General features: G+C 25.8%; 6 protein-coding genes across 12 annotated transcripts; 3 read left to right on the forward strand and 3 right to left on the reverse strand.

Moving 5' to 3' along the window:
• Positions 1–242: 242 nt before the first annotated feature.
• Positions 243–1,547, reverse strand: LOC132905617 (NADH dehydrogenase [ubiquinone] 1 beta subcomplex subunit 3). The gene is made up of 2 exons (XM_060957098.1): positions 1,465–1,547; positions 243–687 (listed from the first exon to the last, which is right to left on the reverse strand). The coding sequence occupies exon 2, from the start codon at positions 665–667 to the stop codon at positions 347–349; it is 321 nt and encodes a 106-aa protein (XP_060813081.1). The 5' UTR covers positions 668–687; positions 1,465–1,547; the 3' UTR covers positions 243–346.
• Positions 1,548–2,507: 960 nt separating this feature from the next.
• Positions 2,508–5,935, forward strand: LOC132905471 (fizzy-related protein homolog). Its single transcript, XM_060956778.1, has one exon. It carries the CDS (start codon positions 2,768–2,770, stop codon positions 4,226–4,228), a length of 1,461 nt encoding a protein of 486 aa, XP_060812761.1. The 5' UTR covers positions 2,508–2,767; the 3' UTR covers positions 4,229–5,935.
• Positions 5,936–6,766: 831 nt separating this feature from the next.
• LOC132905470 (nucleolar protein 58) lies at positions 6,767–9,234 on the reverse strand. Its single transcript, XM_060956777.1, has 4 exons — positions 9,093–9,234; positions 8,845–8,921; positions 7,140–8,671; positions 6,767–7,009 (listed from the first exon to the last, which is right to left on the reverse strand). Exons 1-4 carry the CDS (start codon positions 9,135–9,137, stop codon positions 6,873–6,875), a joined length of 1,791 nt encoding a protein of 596 aa, XP_060812760.1. The 5' UTR covers positions 9,138–9,234; the 3' UTR covers positions 6,767–6,872.
• A 534-nt stretch (positions 9,235–9,768) lies between these two features.
• LOC132905472 (DNA-directed RNA polymerase III subunit RPC7-like) lies at positions 9,769–11,434 on the forward strand. Of its 2 annotated transcripts, none has more exons than XM_060956780.1 (2): positions 9,769–9,911; positions 10,452–11,434. In XM_060956780.1, the coding sequence occupies exon 2, from the start codon at positions 10,740–10,742 to the stop codon at positions 11,397–11,399; it is 660 nt and encodes a 219-aa protein (XP_060812763.1). In that variant the 5' UTR covers positions 9,769–9,911; positions 10,452–10,739; the 3' UTR covers positions 11,400–11,434. The 2 variants fall into 2 exon arrangements, with proteins under 2 accessions (XP_060812763.1, XP_060812762.1); XM_060956779.1 differs by lacking the exon at positions 9,769–9,911 and adding an exon at positions 9,934–10,092.
• Positions 11,435–11,904: 470 nt separating this feature from the next.
• On the forward strand, positions 11,905–20,469 carry LOC132905693 (WD and tetratricopeptide repeats protein 1-like). 6 transcript variants are annotated; one of them, XM_060957268.1, is made up of 14 exons: positions 11,905–12,020; positions 12,234–12,908; positions 13,117–13,247; positions 13,395–13,506; positions 13,645–14,031; positions 14,251–14,368; positions 14,483–14,662; positions 14,896–14,999; positions 15,244–15,371; positions 15,446–15,526; positions 16,870–17,012; positions 19,179–19,323; positions 19,411–19,603; positions 19,726–19,997. In XM_060957268.1, exons 2-14 carry the CDS (start codon positions 12,843–12,845, stop codon positions 19,927–19,929), a joined length of 1,992 nt encoding a protein of 663 aa, XP_060813251.1. In that variant the 5' UTR covers positions 11,905–12,020; positions 12,234–12,842; the 3' UTR covers positions 19,930–19,997. The 6 variants fall into 6 exon arrangements, with proteins under 6 accessions (XP_060813251.1, XP_060813253.1, XP_060813252.1 ...); XM_060957270.1 differs by lacking the exon at positions 11,905–12,020 and adding an exon at positions 20,057–20,469 and having other exon boundaries at positions 12,162–12,908; positions 19,726–19,954; XM_060957269.1 differs by lacking the exon at positions 11,905–12,020 and having other exon boundaries at positions 12,162–12,613; positions 12,791–12,908.
• On the reverse strand, positions 20,364–24,256 carry LOC132905707 (Bardet-Biedl syndrome 5 protein homolog). Its single transcript, XM_060957296.1, has 8 exons — positions 24,136–24,256; positions 23,085–23,233; positions 22,743–22,792; positions 22,543–22,670; positions 21,298–21,433; positions 21,128–21,229; positions 20,861–21,052; positions 20,364–20,778 (listed from the first exon to the last, which is right to left on the reverse strand). Exons 1-8 carry the CDS (start codon positions 24,174–24,176, stop codon positions 20,575–20,577), a joined length of 1,002 nt encoding a protein of 333 aa, XP_060813279.1. The 5' UTR covers positions 24,177–24,256; the 3' UTR covers positions 20,364–20,574.
• Between the last annotated feature and the right edge of the window lie 276 nt (positions 24,257–24,532).

A 24,532-nucleotide genomic window follows, 5' to 3' on the forward strand; every position in this document is an offset into this window, starting at 1 on the left:
AATAATTAAATAAAGATACTTTCATACATGTATAAGTTGTAAAGTTCATATTAACATATTATTGACTATTCACGAATAAACTCGTATTTTCATGTACAAACGCGTTGCAACGTTATACGCGTTACTTTTTACATGAAATAGTTGATCAACAATGTATTAAATAAGAATATATACCTTATGTTATATGAACCAAGAACTGCATGTTCATTGGAACTGAGTGAAAGAATTCATTACTCTCATCATTTAAATCTCAAATTATAATTTATTTCTACAGCTATAATACATATAACAGTAATTTAAGCTATTTAATATTTCCTGTATGTACCAAATATGTCTTTATATAATATTAATGATGATCATCATGGTTACCATGTTTATTATGATGTTTTTTGCCATAAGTAATTCCAAAATAGTTTTCTATACCTATTGTTACTAAAAATGCTGCAAACCCGACTAGCATACCCCTGGTAACTCCCCTAAATACTCGTAGGAAATGTGAATTACCAGGTAGTCCTGTATAACGCCAAACTTCATTTCTTAACCAAGGGTCCTTCAACCCAAGTTTAGCTAGCTCGTCTTGGACCATTTTAAGCTTTGGCACATCCTCTACTTTGTATATATCAGGACTCGGTATTTTTATTGGTGACCCATGACCGTGACCTCCCATTTTTTCAAAAAAGTTAATATCTGAAATTAAATTATTAATTTATAATTGAATATTTGAACAATAATCATATGTTACAAAAAATACCTAAAATATAGGGTAAACAAATCTAATGTATAAATGCTAATGTTATTTGTAATTAAAACAGATGGAGATACACAACTTTGTTAAGTCAGGCATTAAAATTATTGTAAGTAAAGTAAATATATACATAATACATAGCATGCTTTTGTATAAAATTACAAAATTTTATATAGAATACACTTGTAATAAGATGAATTTAAAGACCTCATATATTGTATAATTTGGAAATACAATAAAAAATATAAGTGAATTTATTATTAATATGAAAATGTATTAATTTAACACATTACACATAATTTTCCTGAAAATTTAATCTGTTTATTATACAAAATTTGTGGTCAGATTAAAACAAGAAATTAAAAAAAATTATCTAATGTAAAACAAAATTGTAATTATTGAATAAAATTGTTTAACCTTTACATCAACAGAACAACTTATTGTATGTGTATAGTTTCAAGCACGTTTCGCAGTATGCTTAAAATACAAACACTTGATATTTTTATACTAATTACTAATACTTTATACAAAAGAAGTTGTACAGCTTATGTAAGCTACAAATTGAGTGTTAAGGTTAGTATATTGCATGTACTTTAAAAACAAAGTCCTTATTGCCATCATTCTACAATGTTGGTTTGATTTCTTAAATAAATATAAGAATGGTGTTTACAGTTTTACAAAAACGAAACATTTATACATACAGAAAGATGTATACATACCTTTAAAAATATCTGAAAATTGACCGATTATACAATATGGTAATATACATACATATACACACGTCAATTTTGACGTATGCCGCGTGCGCAATCGTGTATCTTGAATGTGATGAATAAATAAAATTTTGACTTCGCTAAATAATGCATATTTTAAATTATTCTTACGATTAAACACATTTAAATTTTAATAAAAATTATGAAATTATTCACAAAATATAATATTTATTAGTAATTTCACAAATACATATTTTTAAATAAACTAAACATTTATCTTAAATAAATATATAATTTTTTTAATTATATATTGAATTATAACATTAAAATTTGTTAACGAACGCTTACTATTCATGAATATCCATTGAATTATGAATTTTGAGTTATTTAACTATCAATATATATACGAAGTATATATGTATAAAAATAAATATATATAATACATAAAATATGCAGTACAAAAGTAAAAACTAAACAGAAAATATTACAAATATTTTATGTAAATCATATACAATTATGATTTATATGATACAAATTCTTGTATAAAAATATTTTATATATCAACTACTAATAAAATTACAACAATATTTTTGTATGTCCTTAAGCATTTATACATTTTATTTATAAAATATAAATTATATATTGTATATATGAGATATACCAATATATAATTTATGATATAAACGTTATTTCATTTTTATTACATGAAAGAAAATAATTGCACTTTTAATTTCCTCTAATTGTAATTTAGTAGGACAAATAACTAAAACAACAATTTCTAAAACGTTATTTAATGTCATTAATTTACATTAATATAGCGCAGAAGTAGATATGGTATACGATTGGTCCTATCATTGAATATATTATGATATATAAAATTTGGAATCAGCTTGATAATGATAATACTTAATATTATTGGTAATACATGAAGTACCTACATTCTTCATTTATATTCTTTAAAAAATACGTTATACAACAACATTTCACTATAATTTCGTTAGTACGTCGCTAGGTGGGTACTCATTCAAGTACAGCTTTTTACACAGTCATTTGCCTATCTGTTTTTAAACATAGCGCTTTGAACTAAGCATTTCGATTGGAGAATCACGTTCAACCTCCTTATTTCCGTATCAAAAATTTTCCAAGTTGACGTTGAATAGAGATTCTACGAGACAGTTTGCTCAATTTCATCAGTACCGTGTTTTGTATGAAAAATGACAATGGACATGCAATTTACGTAATCTGAAGGAGAACAATCGTGTATGGTGAATAATTATGTGAGTGAATGTGAAGGAGTAGCATTAAAAAAATGTTTCACCACGAATACGAGAAACGGCTGTTGAAGTCAAACAGCGAGAGCCATATAGATAGTCTAGCAAGTCCTGGACTTCACCCATCAGTATATTTTTCGCCAACTAAAATGATGAATAATAGTTTCGATCGATTTATACCAACACGGTCGGGCAATAATTACCAAACAACATTTTCAATGATATCAGAGAACAATCGGAATGGTATAGTCACAAAGAAGACTCGCGAGAATGGAGAAAGTAACCGCGATGGTATTGCCTATTCTTGTCTCTTAAAAAATGAACTGCTTGGAGCAAGCATAGAAGATGTAAAAGGACAATGTGAAGAACGAAGAGTATTGTCACCAGTGGTTACCAGAAATCTTTTTAAATACATTACACCTACGAAAGACCACACACTATTGGATCAAAGTTCACCTTATTCTTTGTCACCACTGAGTGCCAAAAGTCAAAAACTTTTAAGATCCCCAAGAAAAGCAACAAGGAAGATTTCCAGAATACCTTTCAAAGTACTAGATGCCCCTGAACTGCAAGATGACTTTTATTTAAATCTTGTTGATTGGTCTTCTCAAAATGTTCTCAGTGTTGGTCTAGGTAGCTGTGTCTATTTGTGGTCTGCGTGTACCAGCCAGGTGACTAGACTATGTGATTTATCCAGTGATGGTAATAGTGTAACATCAGTTGCTTGGAACGAAAGAGGAAACCTAGTTGCAGTTGGTACACATTTGGGCTATATCCAAGTATGGGATGTAGCTGTGAGTAAACAAGTAAGCAAGTTACAAGGACATAGTGCGAGAGTTGGAGCTCTAGCTTGGAATGGTGAAGTTTTATCATCTGGTAGTAGAGATAGGTTAATATTACAAAGAGATGTTAGAACTCCTTGTGTTGTGAGTGAAAGACGTTTAGGAGCTCATAGACAAGAAGTCTGTGGACTCAAATGGTCCCCAGATAATCAATATTTAGCCTCTGGTGGAAATGACAATCGTCTTTATGTATGGAACTTACATTCCCTTTCACCGATACAAACATATACTGAACATCTAGCAGCTGTCAAAGCTATCGCGTGGTCTCCACATCATCATGGTCTTTTAGCTTCTGGTGGTGGTACAGCAGACAGATGCATTAGATTTTGGAATACACTAACCGGTCAACCAATGCAATGTGTAGATACTGGTTCTCAAGTTTGTAATTTGGCTTGGAGTAAGCACAGTTCAGAACTAGTCAGTACACATGGTTATTCTCAAAACCAAATTCTGGTGTGGAAATATCCCAGTCTAACTCAAGTTGCAAAATTAACAGGACATTCATATAGAGTTCTATATTTAGCTATGTCACCAGATGGTGAAGCTATTGTAACCGGTGCTGGAGATGAAACTTTGCGTTTTTGGAATGTGTTCAGTAAAGCACGTAGTCAGAAAGAAAATAAGTCTGTATTAAACCTCTTTACTAGTATTCGATAAATTAATATAAAAAAAATTATGATATTATGTATAATACATAATATATGCACTATTCTAGTATTCTGAAAAATTATAAGATATATAACGTATATAACTAATAATTTACAAACATTTAGTTATAAGTAAAAACATTTTGAAATTTATTAAGATTAAGTTTATATGCACAGCCTATTGTTCATTAATTTTTATGTGCAATAAGTTATTCATAAAATCATGCCCTTATAAGGAAAAACAAAGATCATATATAATTTTTATGTATTTTTCACACAGATATTTTTATGTCCAAAGCATTAAAATTTATATTTCAAGAATGCAATATCTATTTTTTTAACATTTTTTATATTTTATCTTATTACACAATATTACATACAGATAATTATTAATTAGTCATTTATATCTTTTATTCATTTTAACAAAATTCAATGACTAAGTATTTAATAATTTACTTTAGATATACAGTACTGTAAAACATAAGGCAAAGAAAATGGAATATTATAATATTATTGTTAATTTTGAATTGCAATATTGCAGCTTCTTTTAAGGGCATATTATACACTGTGTGTATGCGTGCGTGTGTGTATTTGTGTGTGAGAGAGACAGGGAGAGAGGGAGATTCCAAATATTTATAATTTTTAATTTTTTATAAGATCTACAGATTTTCAAAGAATATTTCTTACAACCTTATCAAAATTTATTATATATATGAAATTTATATAGGAAAACTTATATATATAAAAAGGTTGTATCATAATTATCAATTATTTTTCCCCCAAAACGACTTATATTAATTTATATTTTGCAACAGCAAATTGTACAAATAAATTGAAATATGATTTATAAAATAAATTCATTTATTTATATAAAAATAATATATTGATATATACTTACCTGTATATTCTAAAAGAAATTAGAAAACAGTTAATAAAAATATTATAAACATTCTAGTGCAGTAGAATTTAAAATTTATATTGTATAGTTCTCAAAGAGTATGTATAATCTATTTTCCCAAATCTTAAAAAATACTTTAAAGTATATGTAAAAGGAAATAAATATATTCTGACATTAAATTATGATGTGATTTTTTTATAAAAGTGTTTGTAAATTATATGACCTTATTGTATCATAATTGATATGATACATTGGAATGAATTAATATAAGTGCATATATCAGTAATTTTAAATATTATTGTTTTCTTTTTTAAATATTGATATGATACTATATAAGATTTTAATATCATAATAATATTTAAATAGAAAATACAAAAAACTATAGCTTATATTTTGTACAAACTTAACTTAGAAATAGAAATTTAAACATTACCATATATGGAATGATTACGCTTAGTTTATGAAATTATGATAAATGTATATTACATTCAATGTAAATATACATATACACATAAATATTACTCGTATTATTCAAAATATGAAAAAGATGTTTGATTTAGAGGAGAAAATACAATGTTGAGTTTGAGCTTTTTGAAAAAGAGATATATGTAATTATTACATACAATTGCTGTAATATTTTAAAACATACAATAAATAAAATACATAGTTATAACATAAATTCAGATCAATGGGAATATCCATATGTATATGTATCTACATTGCCTTATGTTGTTAAATGTATAAATATACAGTATATTTATGGATGTCATGATTTTTTAGGAACTTTTAGTAATCTAATAAAAAAATGTTCCAAATAAATGTTAATCAGTCCTGAATCAATAACAAGTTGCAATGTAAAACTAGCCTGAAACTTTGTTTTGATAAAAATTTGTGGTCACCTGCGCTTTTTGGAAGTTACGTTTCTCCCATTTAGTTTTATGAGTAATATTGAGACAAATTCAGTGGTATTATACAAAACTGCTTGTTTTTAATAATTTACTTAGAAAATCATTCTAAAATATAAAAAGAGTTCTTTATTAACGTCTAAATTAAACGCAAACAAATTTCAATGATATCTTATAATTGAATGTAAACAGTAAATACACTTGTTATAGATTCCACTTCTGGTTCATTAAATGTAACCATATTATCATTAAATTTATTTTAAATGCATCAGTACAACAATTATTATACAAATATTTATAAATTATTTATAGAGGTATTCGTAATTAATTTTTTCTGAAACATCCATTAATACTATTGAAAAATTTTGGAATCAGATAATACATACATGCAGAACTATGAATTTACAAAAATTAAACTTCAAAGTGTGTTATTAAAAGAAGTAGATAATAATGAGTAAATGTCAATGATGTTTTAAGATATATATCATATTAAAAAAGATATATAAAAATGAAGAAGATACTAAAGCACTAATACTCAGCATATTTCTAAATATTAACTGAACTATTTACCGAACATTCTTTATTCAATGCTTGAAATATTTGTATTTTAATAATACATCTTACAAAGTACAGACTTATAATCATTTTTATACACTTATCTTCAAATTGTACGATTATATCCTTTATATTTAAAAATATATAATTGAATTCTATTATAAAAAACATAATTTCATATATATATATATATATTTTAAGAAAATTAATTTTTTAATTACATATAAGTTTATAATCAATAATGAACAGTTATATTTAAAAAAATTACTTTTTTAAATTGAATTGTTGAAAAAATTTCATTCGTCTTGAGATTTCTTTTTCTTTTTTTTTCTTTTTTCGCTTATAACTTTTTCACTTGTTTCTTCATTTGTGAATGTAGTGAATGTAGTCTCCTGATCCTTATCTTTTTTCTTTTTTTTCTTCTTTATTTGCTCTATAACAAAAAAAAAAAAACATATTTTATATGTATATTAAATTTGTACATATTATATATTCTACTTGTAATTTTATTCATATCATATTATAGATTTAAAATTCATAAAATAGATAAAATAAAAACTAACCCCCTGATATCCCAGGAATATTTTCTACTGCTTTCTCTCCTTCTTCTTCACATTTAAAGCTTGATTCAATATTATCTTCTATATTCTGTAGTTTACTTTTTTTCTTCTTTTTCTTTGTCACAATTTCTTCTGACTGAGTCACTTGCTGAGTTACTGATTCATCTATACTGTCACTAACCTCCTTCTTTCTCTTTTTCTTAGGCATTTCTTCATCCAACTTTGAAATTTCTTCATCTAGATTTGTTATTTCTTCATCTGGCTTTGTAATTTCTTTATCTGGCTTTGTAATTTCTTCGATCAGCGTTTTTTTATCTTCAATTTCAGAATGTTTTCTTTTCCCTTGTTTAAGAGTTACATCCTCATTAACAGGATACTGAATATATTCACTTTTAGTATAATATTTCTCAAATTTTGCTTTTGCTTTGCCTGTGCCACTAATTCTACGAAAATTTCCTTCTTCTAAAATCCTCAAACGTGCTTCCAATTTAGCTTTATGTTCAGCACCAAGATCAAAGCTGCCATCTTCTCCTAATGCATCTACTCTAGTTGCTAATGAAGCTTTAGCAGCTAACATTCTGGACATCTTTCCCTTATTTTTTGTTGAAGATTGTCCAACAAGTTGTGCATGATAAATTAAACCATATTTTGGAGTATCTTTTTTTGATTTTAATGCTCTAAAGAGAGCTTTTTCAGCACCAAGTATTTGCACAGTAGATGCTGGATGCTTAGCAAGATTAATTAAAGACCCAGCATGTGAGATTAAACGAGCTCCCACTAACTCTCCGACAAGAACAGTTAAATTTGGTGCCATTGCCATCATTCTCGCTTTAAGATAATCATATAATTGTGTTCTATATTGAGAAATTTCAATAACTTGATCGCATAAATGTTGAATATTTAAAATATCATCTTCAGAGATTTCAGTTCCCATAGATATTTCAGCAGCCTCTTTTACTTTTTCCTCTATATCTTCTGATAATATATCAGATAAATCTGAATTTATAGTATTCTCTCTAGTTCCAATTACTTTTACTGTTCTAACAAATGCTATATTATCTGTAATAATCTTTCCAAGTTCTGGAAAGTGCCAGCCATACCATTCACGACAACGCATAACATAATTATTTAATTCTTTGTCCAAATCATCTAACAAACAAACAGCTTGTATTATCATAGTATCAATTTTATCAGGTGAAAATTTCAATTTGTACCTAGAAAGGCTATGTGCTAAACCCAATGCCATTGCTGTTATTTCTTTTTTAGGTAAACCAGCCAATAAACTATCCATCTGGCTTCTTATACATCTCATTAATTCTTGTATAGCAGTATTACTGACACAAGACAAACTCAGTTTATCCTTTATAGCATTACCTAGCTTAGCGTCAGCTACAGCTAGTTGTTCTTGAAGTTCATTACAATGTTTTTTAAGTATCTTCTTTAATGATTTACAAAGTTTACCTTCTACTGCAGCAGTTGTAGCTACAAGAGCCTCAGTAGTGTCGGCAAACTTCTCAAAGTGCTTCAACTTCACTCTGTAATGCAAGATATTTAATATTAAAATTAAAATTAAAATTAAAATTGTTCTGAATGCAATATCTTGCACTGTCGAATTTGTTACTTCAATTAAAGGTATTAATACATTTTTTAACAATAGAACTTATCAAATTATTGTAATGCAAAATTGAAGCCAAAAACATCAACTTACATCTTACTAGCTGCTTCAGGTGTTTCAAAATCACGATAAAGATTTTCTACTTCTGTTAACTTATCATCATCAAGTAACTGTAAGAAACAAACATATTTACATATTTAAACCAATAAGGTATTTACACCGTATTTAAAACATAAGAAGATATTTAAATTGTTAAAATAAGCCTAAAAATTATTAGCAGCACGAACACGTGCAACATTTTTTAGGTTAAGTATTAAGTTACAGCTTTTAATATAATTTACCTTGAAAATTGCATATCCCGCAGGAGTTTCAAATAACACTAACATTTTGGTTAATTTCTTTTCACGGTTAGAAATATCGTATTAATGTTTTTAACAATTTTCACGTTTATGATAAAAGTTATAATTTCGTAAAACATTCGTAAGCAGTAAGCACGCTCGTATAACACTGAGCGCTAGTATACATACCCACGTATACACAAGTCCAGCAATTGCAATAGAAGGGGATTGGTGAAGGTATCGCCATTTTGATATCGTATTTAATTATTAAGCCGTATAACGGTGCTGTCATGAAACTTCCAAAATCACACGTACATGCATTTGTCATCATTCATCAATCATCAATGGAAGTAATGCGTCACTTGCAATTTACAGTGAAGAATATATATCAATGGTTATGGTTAATTGGCGTGGCATGGGTGATATGGTAACCACAATGACATTCATAGTCGTGGCATTATGATTACGATTATGAACATATGAACAAGTCTCGACACTTGTTCGAAAACCGTCTGAAAATTGAGTCAGGAAATATCAACATCGAAGACAACAAAGTTCTCGCTGTATGAGACAGACAAAGATAAATATAGTGTCTCTGTCTCTGTCTGAAACATCCATAGCAGAACGAGATCCTTTTCTTGTCTTCCATGTTGATTTATCACGACTCAATTTTCGAACGGTTCCTTCTATACATTTGGTTTCAGTAGAATTCAGTAGAAATGTGCCGTCGATTGAGTGTCAACGTCGAGTCGAAGTCTGTTTATATGATCGTGCTTTCGCAGTATATGAGTTTATATGATCGTAATATGAACTATGAGTAAAGTAAGAATAAATCATACGTCAGTTATTAATTTTATACACCTATAAGTTTTACAATACTGATCTCCACGCCTTAGGACTAGTATTTTTGGATTCTACTTGAATTTTACATTTTGTAAGAAATTATCATATCATATAAAAAGAAGTTACAAATTCGGTGTGCTCAAAACAAAGTCCAGCCGCCGTAAGTTAAATATTTTATTCATAGAAAATAAATTTAACATGTTCGACAATACAATTCAGAAGTTGTACTAAATGTTATACATACAATGAGTTACATTATTATTCAGACATGATGGCATTTAAAGTATTATTGATGTATTTATAATAATATTAACAAATTTATTACTTCTTGATATATTAAAACAAATATTACAGTTGTTAAAAATATATATTTTATTTATTTAATATATTCTATTTAAGATTACAGAATTTGACTATTAAATATTACTGAGATTCTATCTATGTATTATATTATAAACTGAAGATCGAGTATATTACTGAAGTATATACTAAAGTATATTATTGCTCATGTTCTTACAGAGATCAGTTCAAAATATGTAAAACAGAATTAGCTGGTGAAGTCTTCGATTTTGTCAAACATCCTTCTTACCTCTTGGTTATTAAAATAAAAAATAACTTATGGTCTAAAATGTCTGAGATAATTTTCTAAAGTACTGATATTTCATATTTTTCATACTCACATTTAAGCTGGAAAATGATCAAAGTAATTAAACACATATATTCTTGTAACTACTAATAAATTTGGGATAAACATTGCCTTTTTCTATCCTACTGAATATAACAATAAGATAAATATATAATACTATCATGACGGGACGTGGCAGAGGAAGAGGTAAACCCTCCATGTCAATCAGTACAGATCAATTAGGCTTTGCTAAAGGAGAAGCATTACCTCCACCAGTCTTACAACCTCCATTAAAATATCCTCTTCTAGAATATAAACCATTGCCTTTAAATATTACTAAAGAAATGAGTTATTTGTTGGAATTAAAGAAAGGATATGCAGAATATATGAGAGAATCACCTAACAATGTTTTGCCTTTAGTAATTAAAAAAGATATTGAGAGGTATTCAGATCGATATCAAGACTTGATTACTGATAAAAGTAGTTATGAGAGTAGATATGATTGGAGCAGAATGCCTGTAGAATTAAAGCCTCAATTGCGAAGAGGACAAAAGCGTAAAGGACAAAAATGTGAGAACCCACAGACAAAACATAAGAACGTTGATATAGAGTCAAAGTTGCAAGAATTAGAAAAAAAAGAAAGTTTGCAACAAAGTGATGCAGAGGAAGAAGAAAAGGAGGAGGAAGAAACAGAAGGAAAGGATGATGAGCAGGCAGAAGACGAGGAAGAAGAACTAGATGAAGAAATGGATGAAGGGACTGATTACGTGAATAATTATTTCGATAATGGAGAAGGTTACGATGATGAAGACGATAATGTAGATGATGGGCCAATTTATTAAGATAGTTTCTACAAGAATCAAAAATTTCCATTTCAGATATTATTTTATTTAAATACCATAATTTTTTATCTTAAAAATTACTTGCTAAGATCCTTATCTTTCTGTTTCAATTTAGAAAATTTGGTAATTTTATATGTATGTGAGATGTAATTTTGTCACATATATATATATATATATATATTACATATATAAATATATATATTACATATAAAATTAATAATGGAATATATATATATTACATATATATATATATATATATATATATATATATATATATATTATATTATATATATATAAATGCATAGGAATATTTTTAAATAAATAGATCACTTAAAAAAGATAATAAATTAATTTTTTCCTGATTTTTCCTGATTTTTCCTGATTTTTCCTGATTTTTCCTGATTAAATTAGAATATTTATACTTTATAAAGTACAGATTAATACATTTTATGTTTCATAATAATATTAGAAACGTTTATAAACTTTTTAACTCGTTAAATTATCAGTATATATAAATATATTAATATTTAATACAATAGAATATGTGCTTGTATATTGTATAATAACAGTAATAATAATAAATCCCATGATAGGAATAATAACAGTACAAATGTAATAAATGTAAATACTTACATGAATATTATGTGGTATATGAATTCGTTAGGTTTTTGTTAGGTTAAAAATATAATGACATTTAAAATATTTATTCTCAAATTAAAAATATTCATAAACAAAGACATATGTACAGATATATTTTACATAAATAATAAAGTGAAGAAAATTTAACATATATATCAGATTTATTACTATTCGAGATTAATTTAATTATTATAGATGTCAAACTTGAACAGACAAATCAAGTAATAGAGAAACACATAAGAAATGAAAATGGAAGCAAGACTTGATATAGAGAGAATTATATCTCCACATCAGTTATTCTAAATTTATAAAAAATAATTGCAAAATTGATTTATATGTGAACTCAAAATAATGAATATGATACATAAATAAATATATGTATATATATAGACATACATATGTATACATATATCAACTATACGATAGAATGTGATAAAGTACAAAAGTTATGTTAAGTTCATGGTATTGTGTAAAAGGACAGCAGTGCAAGAACATTTCAATAACATTTTGATGATGTATGAACAAGTAACGACTTATTAATCGTTTTGTATCTTGTTTTATCGCGTTAATTTTAAGTTAAGTATTCTTGTCCGGTTTTCGTAAAACTAATTTTTACACTTTCAATACAATAGTACCTCTATATGAGAGGTTATATTTTACAAAACACATAATTACATTTACATCTTTTACTAAAAAAGTTCGAACGTATTATATTAAATAAAAATGACAATAAATTTTCTTATGATTTTCAGAGGATATTTAATTTTTTTAGTACAATAAGTGATTTATGAAATAAACATAGAAATGCTTCCTAACATACATGATAAAGATTACAGAGTTTTGGATTTAGTACGTCAACGTGAAATACGGGTACGTTAATATATATAGTAATATATAATTACGCATTTCTTTATCTATTTATTTAGCTGTAAATATATTAATATTTATTATTTTTTAATATAAGTTTAATAGTTTCTCATAATGTTTTTATATGTTAGTATAAACTTTATTATTTCTTTAAACATCCTTTATATAAAAGTAAATTGATATTTAATTCTATTTAAATTATTTTATTTAGGATTCAGTGGCATATGCAGTTTCTCAGAAGTTACATGTGACAGAAAATTTGATATCCCGGTTAGGACTTGAAAAAGAATTAGTTGGTCATACAGGATGTGTTAATTGTTTAGAATGGAATGAAAGTGGGCAGTAAGTATTTTTTAAATAACATAAAACACAGTCATAGAATAACATCATAGAATTATTGAGAATAAATGTAAATATCTGTAGATAATAAGAAAATTAGCTATAAGTTAACTATAAGTTATATGTTTATGTATTAACATATATTTTTAGAATTCTTGCTTCAGCATCTGATGATATGAATATTATATTATGGGATCCATTTCGATATGAAAAGAAGTTAATACTTCGTACACGTCATCATGGAAATATATTTTCTGTTAAGGTAATTTGATATTATATATATAATCTTCTGAGTACTAAAATTTTAATTTAATAGTTATTAATTTCTATAAGTCTTAAATTCTCAGAGTTTTGGAGATCAACAATGAGAAAAGAATACAATCCTTTTTTTGTTTTGTAGTTCATGCCAAAATCAAATGATAGGATATTGGTATCAGGTGCTGGAGATGGAAAAGTACGAGTTCGTGATCTTACGCTTCTTGAACCAATATTTTCATGTAATTGTCATATAGGTCGTGTAAAACGTATTGCTACTGCAACTACTGTACCTTTTCTTTTTTGGAGTGCTGCAGAAGATGGTCTTATTTTACAATATGATATTCGTGCTCCTCATAGTTGCAAAAGCAATGGCTGTAATAGTGTATTAGTAAATCTTGTTAATCATGCTGGTCGATATGCAGAAGGCAAGTGTATTTCTGTGAATCCAAAAAAACCTGAACTAATAGCTATTGGAGCCAATGATGCATATATACGAATGTATGACCGTAGAATGATTAAGCTTTCTCAGGTAATTACAAAATAAAAACTAAGCATTCAAGAAATTTATGTATAAAAATAGTTTTGTTTGAAAGAGCCTTATTCTTAAACCATGATATATTTGAAATAAACACTAATATAAACCATTAATTTTAACACTCTCTCACTTATCTTCTTTAATGTATTCATAGAACATTAAGTGATTGATCAAGAAAAATTAATTTTTCTTTGTATATTGTTTTGATGATAGGTGCCTATTTCGTCTCCACATAGTAACTGGACAAGAGGAAATGTATGTATACGTCTAGCTGGTGGAGGTGATCCAGATGAGAATGTACCACTGGGTTGCGCACAGTACTTTATCGCGGGTTCGTTCGTACGATCAGAAATAGCGTACGCGACTCCTTTACCCTTATCTTCCTCTTTTGTTATATATTAAACGATCACTCTAATGAAAATTATTAATGTTTGATATTGAGCAGGCCATCTGCATTCTCGGCAACGTGACAGTAATAGAAGTCTCACTACTACATATTTAACCTTCAGTGCTGATGGAAACGAGCTACTTGTTAACATGGGTGGTGAACAAATTTATTTATTTGACATCAATAATCCAAAAAATTTGAAGACTTGCTTTGGTTACTCCTCAAATATGTATTTGGGTAATAATTATAGTTATTACAATGTTTTATATTTTGTGAATGACTTTTTAAACATTTTGAAAATATAATAGGAAATATATATAAATGGTAATCGTCATAAAATACCAGTTATGATTGGAATAATAACTTTTATATTAAATTTTATATTGTTCACTATCTACTACAATCTTAGATAAATTAAGTTATATCTTAAATTTATATGCAACTTTAAATTCGTTAAAAACTGCTAATAGGAGATTTTGAAAAGTGCAGTATGGCAAATCATGAAGATATTGCAGATTTTACGAACAAAAACATTAAAATCCTACCACCACATGTTGAAGAATTAAAACGTCAAGTAAGTTTACTCGTTTTATATAAATTTTATTTTATAGTTAAAAATATAAAATAAATAATTTTCTTTTATTGAACAATATTTTAAACAATAAATTATTGTAGAAAAAACGGTTAAAAATTGTACAATATTAATTTGGACTAATTTACTTGATTTATTTAATTAAATAATTCTTTATTATATCTGAAAATAATTAAATGAGTTAATTATGTTCCTTTTCTTCTCTTATTATTGTTTTTCTTTGTAGGCAAATGAAAGCTTTGAACAACAAAAGTACACATTGGCAATTAATTTATACAATAAAGCAATCTGTTATTGTCCTACTGCTGCTGTGCTTTTTGCTAACAGAGCTGCAGCATATATGAAAAGAACTTGGTATGATCTCTCCACTATTATACTTGTTATATTTCTGGATATAGATTTTGAATAGAGTTGAACATAATTTACAGGGATGGTGATATATATGCTGCTCTTAAAGATTGTCAAACAACATTGCTTCTCGATCCTGGACATGTAAAGGCTCATTTTAGGTAATAATGCTCTGTGAATATATGTACATATATGATAACATATTTAGTTTAATTAAACGTAATATGTATAATATAATGTTGTATACAGGGTGTATCTTCTAAGATTAACCATGTTTTTTCAGGCAGTTCTAACAATAACAATAATACTGTTTCATTGGCTATGATTTACAGCTGTTGATCTAACTTTCGTTCAAAACATTTATTTAGCAAATTATTGGAAATGCCTGGAAATTGGTGATTAATTTTAAAAGATTTAACATATATGTAATATGTATATTGTATGCAGAGTGTGCCGTATAAGATATGTCACCTGAATAACGCTTTCAATTATGGAAATAAGATAAAATGTTTGAAACAAAAGTTATTTTGCTCCAACTATTAGAATATGGCAAAAACTTTTTAACAGGTGGAAGTACCTAGAAGATTTATAACATCATATCTTTAAATAGAACTATGTGTTTTTGGAACTACAACTGTAGCCCTCCATACGACAATGATTATAGTCATTTAAGGTCACTCAAGCTCATGGATGTAATAATTGGTGAAAAATGAAAATTTATGATGAATGCTTTTGAAACAGAATATTTCGGTTTTAATACCAAAATCATACTCAATCAATTCAAAATGTATGGATATGTTGTTTGTCTCTTTAAATACGTAAAACATAGAATGAGGTAGACAAATCCGCTCAGTAAATCTGTTTCGGTACAAGCGTAGTACTTGCCTCATATATTCATCAGCTTCACCGTAAACCAAAACTATTTTTATGAGCAACTAAGTGATTGCGGATTTTGTCATTAGGTGGTATTGACAAAATACGCAATCACTTAATTGCCAACCCAATATATCTACTTTTCTTTTTTTTGAATGCAGAAATGTAGACTAATGACAGTTTAAAGATATTTATCATTTGAAACATAATATCAGTCTATTATTCATATTACTATTTACATAGCTGTGGGGGGATTTTGATGATAAATGTCTTCACAAAATTTGTTTACATTTTGTATTGAGTATGATTCTGTTAATAAAGTCAAGTATATTCTGTTTTAGAAACATTCATCATGAATTTTAATTTCTTATATATTACTGCGTCCGTAACCTTTAGTGATCTTGTATGACTAGGGTCATTATCTTGAGGAAGGGTACAATTATAGATGTCCAAAAACATATAGTTTCATTTAAAAAGATGAAATTTCAAATAACTTCTGTTTCAAACATTTCTTCTTACCTCTACAACTGAAAATGTTAGATAGATGGCTTGCTTATGTGATTCATTCTGTATACGTATATACACATATATGTACATACATATATATACATACGCATATATATATTTATAGATTGGCTCGTTGTCTCTTTGATTTACATCAATCAGTTGAAGCTGATAAAATAATTAAAGACTTTCAACAAAAATTTCCGGAATATGCATCTAACTCTGCGTGTAAAGCATTAAAAATGGATATAAAAGAAGCTATAGATTCTGGTATGTCTTTTTTCGTTACATTATATTCAAGGTTGATATGATATGTATACATATACATATTTCATATATGTATGTATATGTATATATGTATATGTATACAGTATATGTATATAGGAGGTTTTTACTAAAGTTGTTTCAGATTAATTTTTTTGAATTTATGATAAGAACTTGCAAATTTTTATATTGTATTTTACACAAAAAAGTCTCCTTATTTGCTGCAAGAAAGTTATTGAAAGTAATATTAAAGTGTAAAAATAAAGTTCATCTCATAAATTTTTTAATAAGAATGGGCATCTATGAAATACGAAATTTTAATTTTCATGTTAAATTGAATATTTTTTATTTCAACAAGTTTTTACAGTAATTTGTTCTTTGAAACTTGAGGATTAAAGTGTTATTTATAAGTAAGAAGTATTTCAGTTCACTAAAGAATTAGAATGAATTAATAATTATTATTTATTTAATACATAACATATTTGTCCACCAAGCACAAGAAGTTCTATTAATTACAATAAATAATGATAGTAAAGTGGAATAAAAAATCCTTTTATTCTACAGCGTTTATATATTGTAATAGTATTTCATTATATCATTCTTATATTATATATAATACACAGTATAAGTCTAATGATACCATAACAGTCAATAAAAATATGCAAACAATGTACATAATATTCATAAAATCCATATAAAAACAGATTTGGAATATATACAGAATATATTATTTGGAATATATTTGGAATATATTAAGAAACAAGTTAAAAGGTATTCTATAAGACGAACAAAGTACTCAAAAATATATCTTTCTCCTTTAATCCATTTTTCTGAACATTGTATATACATACACGTATGTATACATATATACATATATGTATTGAAATCACATATAGACAAAGAAAAATATTTTATAAGAATTCTGATTTTGTGGATGATTTTATACATAATTTATTCATCTTACAGTTTCCATTGATAAATGATAAAATTCTACTTATTAATTATTTCAATATCACGAAATATTGCCTTGTTTAAGAAAACAAATATTTAAAAGGAGTACGTTGTCTAGTTTCATTTTTACGTATTGATATCATTTAACTCTAGTATAATAAGCAGTGATATAAATATAACATAATATGTCACTAAAAATTTTACCTACTAATGTATTATTTGTATTATTTTCAAGAATTACTTGCCTGGTACAGCCAAAATATTTACTAATAGCGATATCATAACAAAATATTTTCTCTCTTTCTTTTAATTTTTTTTTAAATTTCCAAATTCCTCCAAATAATTTCCTAAATGAATAAAAAACATAAGATTTTATTTGGATATGTAATTGTATGTAGTATTGTTGTGCATATTTTCTTAAAACAAACATTCATGAATTTGATTATTAGATTATACATTGTATATGATGTTTTGCATTATATTTATATATCTTTTATCTCTTCTTCTAGATATACTTATATATCTATTCACTTTTACTTCATAAATAAGTTTGCATGCTTTTTAATTATTAATAGTATCCTAATTTAATTCCAGAGTTTACTATTTTAAAAATTTGTTAAAACTAAAAAATATTTAGTTTAATATAAAAATTAATATTATATATTACATACAATTTACTTGCATCAAATATTTTAAAGGTGATTTTCATCTTTACTCCTTCATGTAGTTTCATAGGGAATGAAATTTTCTTGTACTGAATGAAAGAAGTTTTAAGGCCCTATTTCTTTCATAACGTCATAGATATTAATCTATAGTAGAATATATATATTGGATTGGCAACTAAGTTATTGCGGATTTTGTCATTAGGTGGTATTGACATTGTAGAACATAAGAACTATATAAAATTAGTGCTTTTTCTTTAAATTCTTATATTTTTGCACATCAACTATAACATTTTAAGGTAATTAAATACGAAAAAATAAAATAAATATGTATTCAATACAAAAGACATGTTTTACAGAAACATAAAGGAAAAGTAAAAGAAAATCATTTGATTTAATATACTTTCCATATTTTATAACATGCACATGAAATATGAATGAATCCAAATATGTAGTTGTCTCATTTGTTATATGATAATATACTAATAATATATTTTTTATGTTCATTCTTCCAAAATATTTTTTCAATTGGTGATTAATGTAATCATTATACAATCAGGTAGAGATATTGATATGAATCAATTAATGATTCAAATATCAGAATATGAACAAGAATGGCGACGCAATACAATTGATTACAAAATGAGGTTTTGTGGGCATTGTAATACTACAACTGATATAAAGGAAGCTAATTTCTTTGGGAAGTAAGTACATTTTAAAAATAATTCATAAATAATTCTGAAAGTTTATTAATTAGTAATGCATTTATAATTAATAATTTTTTCTTCAAGCAATGGTCAATATATTGTGGCGGGATCAGATGATGGATCTTTCTTTATTTGGGACCGTAATACCACAAATATTATACGTGTACTAAGAGGAGATGAACGCATTGTAAATTGTCTTCAACCTCATCCATCTACATGCTTACTAGCTACTAGTGGTATTGATCCAGTAGTTAGATTATGGAGTCCTTTACCTGAGGTATATGTTATAATTACTTACCAAAATCTATTTTATTTAAAAAAGATAAATAAATAAGGATTGATATTTATAAAATATTTAATTAATTTTAAAAACTATATTCGAATATTTATTTGATGTAGGATGGTAGCATAAATGAAAGAGAAATTCAGAATTTAGAAGATGCTGCATCTGCAAATCAAATACGCATGAAAAGTGATCCATTTGAAATAATGCTTATGAATATGGGGTATAGATTTCCTGTTCAGCAGACTGAACTGAATGAAGATGGTGATGATAATCAAGATCAATCAATTGTGCAACCTTTAAATTGTAGACCAAGTTAAATTTAAAGACAAAATCTGAAAAGTGGTATGAAATTGCAATTAAACAATTAAAGACTTATTCAGTGTTATATTCTAGAATACTAATGCTTTAATTCCAATTATCTATTTTTTTATCAATTCCTTATAGACGTTGACTTTTCCATAAATAACCTATCAAAAAATATTTGGTAAAGTGTTAAAAATATAAATTTTGAAAAGAGAAGAAAATAGTTGTACTAAATAGTTGTGAAATTCCTATCATCGACTTCTTTTATATATAATAAAAATGGGCATAGATATGTGAAGAGATAACACATTAAAAACAGACAATAGTTATGGCATAATATAATTGATTGTATTTTACACACATAATACTTATATATATATGTTTATTATATCTATGTTTTTTGTATAAATTTAACTGCTAAACATTAAATAGTTCAAAGAAATGAAAATTAGGAAAAAATGTAGAATAATATATTTTATTGTAATAATTTTTTTACATTAATTTAAAATATAATTTTAATTTATAAATAAATAAAAAATTAACTTTTATATTTATTTTATATTCAAAGTTTATGTGATGTATTAGCATTAGTTATATTCTAAATTATATATATATAAAGTACTGTTTACATAATATTTAAAGTTTATTAATGTTATCAGTTAAGTTTGACGCACAAGTTCCCATAGGCTTTGTAGTGTACTAGTTTCTCGAGGTTCTTCTGCTGCAAGACCTAAATAAATCGAAAAACTAGGTTTTCTTTGATTTGAACCTTCAGAGAAATAATAGCCAAACACATTTGAAATTTCAGGTTGATTGTCTTGTATCTCAGATTGTTGTTCTATGTTTAATTGTTGTAATGGAGCCTGTAATAATTAATGCATAATTAATAATAATATATTTATTTATTCAATGCATTTGTTAAAAACTATATTAGCATAATATTACCTCATGTTCAAATGTATAATCAATACCAAAAATAGGAGATTTTTCAAACGCTTTTAATAACATTAAAATTTCTTTATAAACAGTATGAAGTTTTTGGATAGGATTTACTTGAAATCCTAATATATATCCTCCACTGGCTTCTGTACTAGTAACGACTAGAGTTGGACCAAATTTTGAATTTTTAACAGTAATCTATTTAAAAAAGAAAAAAATTTTTAACATGTTCTTATGTATGCACTACATATATTACAAAATATATGTACTTACATTTGCTATTATAAGATAAGGAATTGATATATTGAATTGATGATTCATATCAGCAAACCAGACCAAACGTATATTTGTTACAATAAAAGTTCCAACATTTCCCTAACAACATAAATTTTAAAAATACATTTTGTTTAAATAGTATAAATTACTACAAATAAGAATTCAACCTGTTCTAATGATAAATTCCAAATATCTTGCAAAGTTGAATGAACTGTTTCCAGTGGTAGTAATGTTAATTGCTTATCATTAATTATCCCACTTCTCAATTTAATTTCACGATAAATTTTTGATGAAACATATGCTCTGCAACGTTTAAAGTATTGTTTAACAGTTTTTTCTAATTACGTTAAATCTTAACTTCACTATAGATAATAAATAGATAAAGACCTTTCAAATTACATATATTTGTTCTTATTTAGGAAAAGTTCTATTAAATCAAAATCTTGATAAATCTTATTAAATAAGTTAGTCAAATAACGAATTTATATCATTGTACTTATCAAATTGTGGTAAAGATACTGAACTAATTGTTTTCTTGATAAAAGTCTCCTCTGTGTATAAGATATATTACATAACATACTTACTATTATTAATTAATTATTTTCTATTTAAATAGAAGTTCTTTTTTGATTTATTTTTTTATTTCTTTTTCTACTTTATTTAATTAATTTTATATTTATTCACTAAATATATAAACTATTCTTTTAATTTATACAATTCTTTAATTTTATAAATTTATTGTATATTAGTAATATATATTGTAGTGTATTTTATTTTGTTAATATACATGTAATTCTACAAATTGGTTTAAATCTATTAAAGTATGTATAAGTTATAGAAATATTGTCATTATTATTAGGATTGTAAGAATACTGTTTTTTAATATACAATGAATAAAAAACATACAAGTATAATAAGATAATCAAAATGCATGATAAATCAAAATATATGAATTTATCCAGAACACAAAAGTAATGACTAAAAAAATGTAAATAATAATAATGGGAAACATCTAGGTAAAGTATCATGTCATATTTTCTAACAGCTAAATTTTCATAAAAATAATTTTTTCATATTTTCAATAAATATAAAGAATAATAGAAGCTCCTATTTTAAAAAGCAGAAAAATATCATTGTGAAATTAAATACAAAATTCAATTTTTATTAAAAAAAGTTTGACAGAAATTTATTTAAAATTATTTACTTCAGACATTATCGTTTTAATTTAAAAATAAAAATTAATAAAAATAAAACATATGAGTGTTTTTATTATGCTTAAATATTATTTGCACAATCCTAATCATTTAAAATATCCTACATCCTGATGTTTGTCTTAAATATAAATATCATGTTTTAAAATAAACAATTTATATAATAAATAATACAAATTTTTAATTTAATAAAAAGTGTACCTGTAAACACCAATAACGGATGTATAATGTCTTGTACTTTTTAAATCTTGATTTGTAAATAGAAATTCATATCTGCAATGTCGGAAGGAAGCTAAAATATGTAACGCTTGCACATGTTTTCCTTGCAACTACAAAAATGATATGCTTCCGTTAATTGCAAAACAAAAATCAAAAATGATGACCTCTTAAAGCATACTAACACTATGTATAGTTTTTGTATTTATTGTTATAAAGGTGTTATAGCCAATACCTACAGAAAAACATATTTATATGAAATTTATCATTTTTATCATACTTAAATCATACTTTATCTTTATATATGTGTATATTATGTATATAAAAATATTATATTTACATATCTTAAATAGCACTAATAAATTTCAAAATATTAAAATTTAATTTAATTATGTAATTATTACAAATATCTCGAAAATTTTATTTCACATTAATAAGCATGTGTATGTTTCAGAAATACATAGTTATAGAAATGACTATAAAAGAATATTTGATTCAATGATTTGAATCACTAAATTAATTCATACTTAGATTGATCCTGGGAAGAAATGAAGAGTGCCATATAATTCTGAGATTAGTTATTATAAGTCTTCCAGTATCTCCTGCATTTCCTTTTGTATCTTCTATTAAGTCAAGTTTATCAACAGTAAATTCGCCCAATCGTAGCTGCATATGACTATTAAAAATTCATGACTTTATAAATAATGGACTCTTCATTATTATTTCTTCGCATAATTTTATATAAAATATTAATTTATATAGTGCTATTCATTTTAATTTTTTAAATTTTCACTTTAATCACACATAAATGTACACGCACGCACACACATATTCATATTCTTAATACATATCTACTTATACTGTTATTCTAATTTAATTGTTAGTAATTTTATAAATGGGTGTTTCGTTTAATTGGAACCGATGAAATATCTTATAAGGAATTGTAGTTATCAAAACTTATTCTTACAAAAGTTATTTGGTGTATAGGGGAATATTAGATGGTACAAAGCATTTTTTTGACAAATTTATCTTTTTAAATGGAACCCTGTATTTTTTATTCATAATATGATAGTGTTTGTTGAGACGAATACAACCACCTACCACATGATGTCATTTCATACAGTGGAATGTCATAAGTTAGATTTGAAGGTCAACGTAAATCAGTAGCTGAGTCTTATGTAGTGTCATTCGATAGCGTTAGGGCATAAATAAAATGACATCGTGTCGTAGGTCATTGTATTCGTTTCAACAAATACTATCATGTATCTGAATAAAATGTATGATTATAGATAAAAATATATAGGATTTCGTTTAAAAGAGGTTAACTTCTCTTTGATACTTCCGGCACTAATTTTAATTTACAAAAAAATTATTCATGCCATCTAATGTCTTCCTGTATACCAAACAACTTTTGTAAGAAAAATTGTTTGATACCTTCAATTCCTTGTGAGATATTTCACCGTTTCCAGTTAAACGAAACACCCGTTACAATAAATTTCTATTAAAAATATAAATAAAAAATGACGAAAATGAAAATACGTATCTAATAATTATACTTAAAAGTATAACAATTATTACGTGTAAGAAACATCGAATCGAACTTCATTATCTTGCCACATTTTTACTAAAGATATAACAATATACTGTAGAATTCAACTATCATAAAAATCAATATCCTTACTATATCTATGGAAGTGTAACACTTAGGTACATATATGTTTGTATATATATATAAGCATTTAGTAATCTGAAATATTTCAAGACTTCTATTGATTTATTAATTGTCAAGTATGAAATGAAACCAATATAGAATAAATAATTAATTCTAATAAAAAATCGAGAAAAGTTTCAACATTAATACTATATTTTATTATTTAATTTAACACCATTCCAATTCGTGATTTCAAAGATCATTGAACTTGTTTTTATAAAAAAATAAATATTAATTCAATACATACAAAAAAATGTCAATGAT

The sequence above is a fragment of the Bombus pascuorum genome, chromosome 3 (genome assembly GCF_905332965.1).
Source record: "Bombus pascuorum chromosome 3, iyBomPasc1.1, whole genome shotgun sequence".
Classification (NCBI taxonomy): Eukaryota; Metazoa; Arthropoda; class Insecta; order Hymenoptera; family Apidae; genus Bombus; species Bombus pascuorum.

Bases quoted from the DNA above. Each gene is read 5' to 3' on its own strand.
- LOC132905617 (XM_060957098.1), bottom strand. From the start codon at position 667: ATGGGAGGTCACGGTCATGGGTCACCAATAAAAATACCGAGTCCTGAT.
- LOC132905471 (XM_060956778.1), top strand. From the start codon at position 2,768: ATGTTTCACCACGAATACGAGAAACGGCTGTTGAAGTCAAACAGCGAG.
- LOC132905470 (XM_060956777.1), bottom strand. From the start codon at position 9,137: ATGTTAGTGTTATTTGAAACTCCTGCGGGATATGCAATTTTCAAG. The intron at 8,922-9,092 runs GTAAATTATATT...TGTTTCTTACAG, and splicing joins CGGGATATGCAATTTTCAAG to TTACTTGATGATGATAAGTT. The intron at 8,672-8,844 runs GTAAGTTGATGT...CTTGCATTACAG, and splicing joins CCTGAAGCAGCTAGTAAGAT to AGTGAAGTTGAAGCACTTTG.
- LOC132905472 (XM_060956780.1), top strand. From the start codon at position 10,740: ATGACGGGACGTGGCAGAGGAAGAGGTAAACCCTCCATGTCAATCAGT.
- LOC132905693 (XM_060957268.1), top strand. From the start codon at position 12,843: ATGCTTCCTAACATACATGATAAAGATTACAGAGTTTTGGATTTAGTA. The intron at 13,248-13,394 runs GTAAGTATTTTT...ATATATTTTTAG, and splicing joins GAATGGAATGAAAGTGGGCA to AATTCTTGCTTCAGCATCTG. The intron at 13,507-13,644 runs GTAATTTGATAT...TTTGTTTTGTAG, and splicing joins GAAATATATTTTCTGTTAAG to TTCATGCCAAAATCAAATGA.
- LOC132905707 (XM_060957296.1), bottom strand. From the start codon at position 24,176: ATGTGGCAAGATAATGAAGTTCGATTCGATGTTTCTTACAC. The intron at 21,053-21,127 runs GTAAGTACATAT...TTTTTTAAATAG, and splicing joins CTTATCTTATAATAGCAAAT to ATTACTGTTAAAAATTCAAA. The intron at 20,779-20,860 runs GTAATATTATGC...TAATTATTACAG, and splicing joins ATTATACATTTGAACATGAG to GCTCCATTACAACAATTAAA.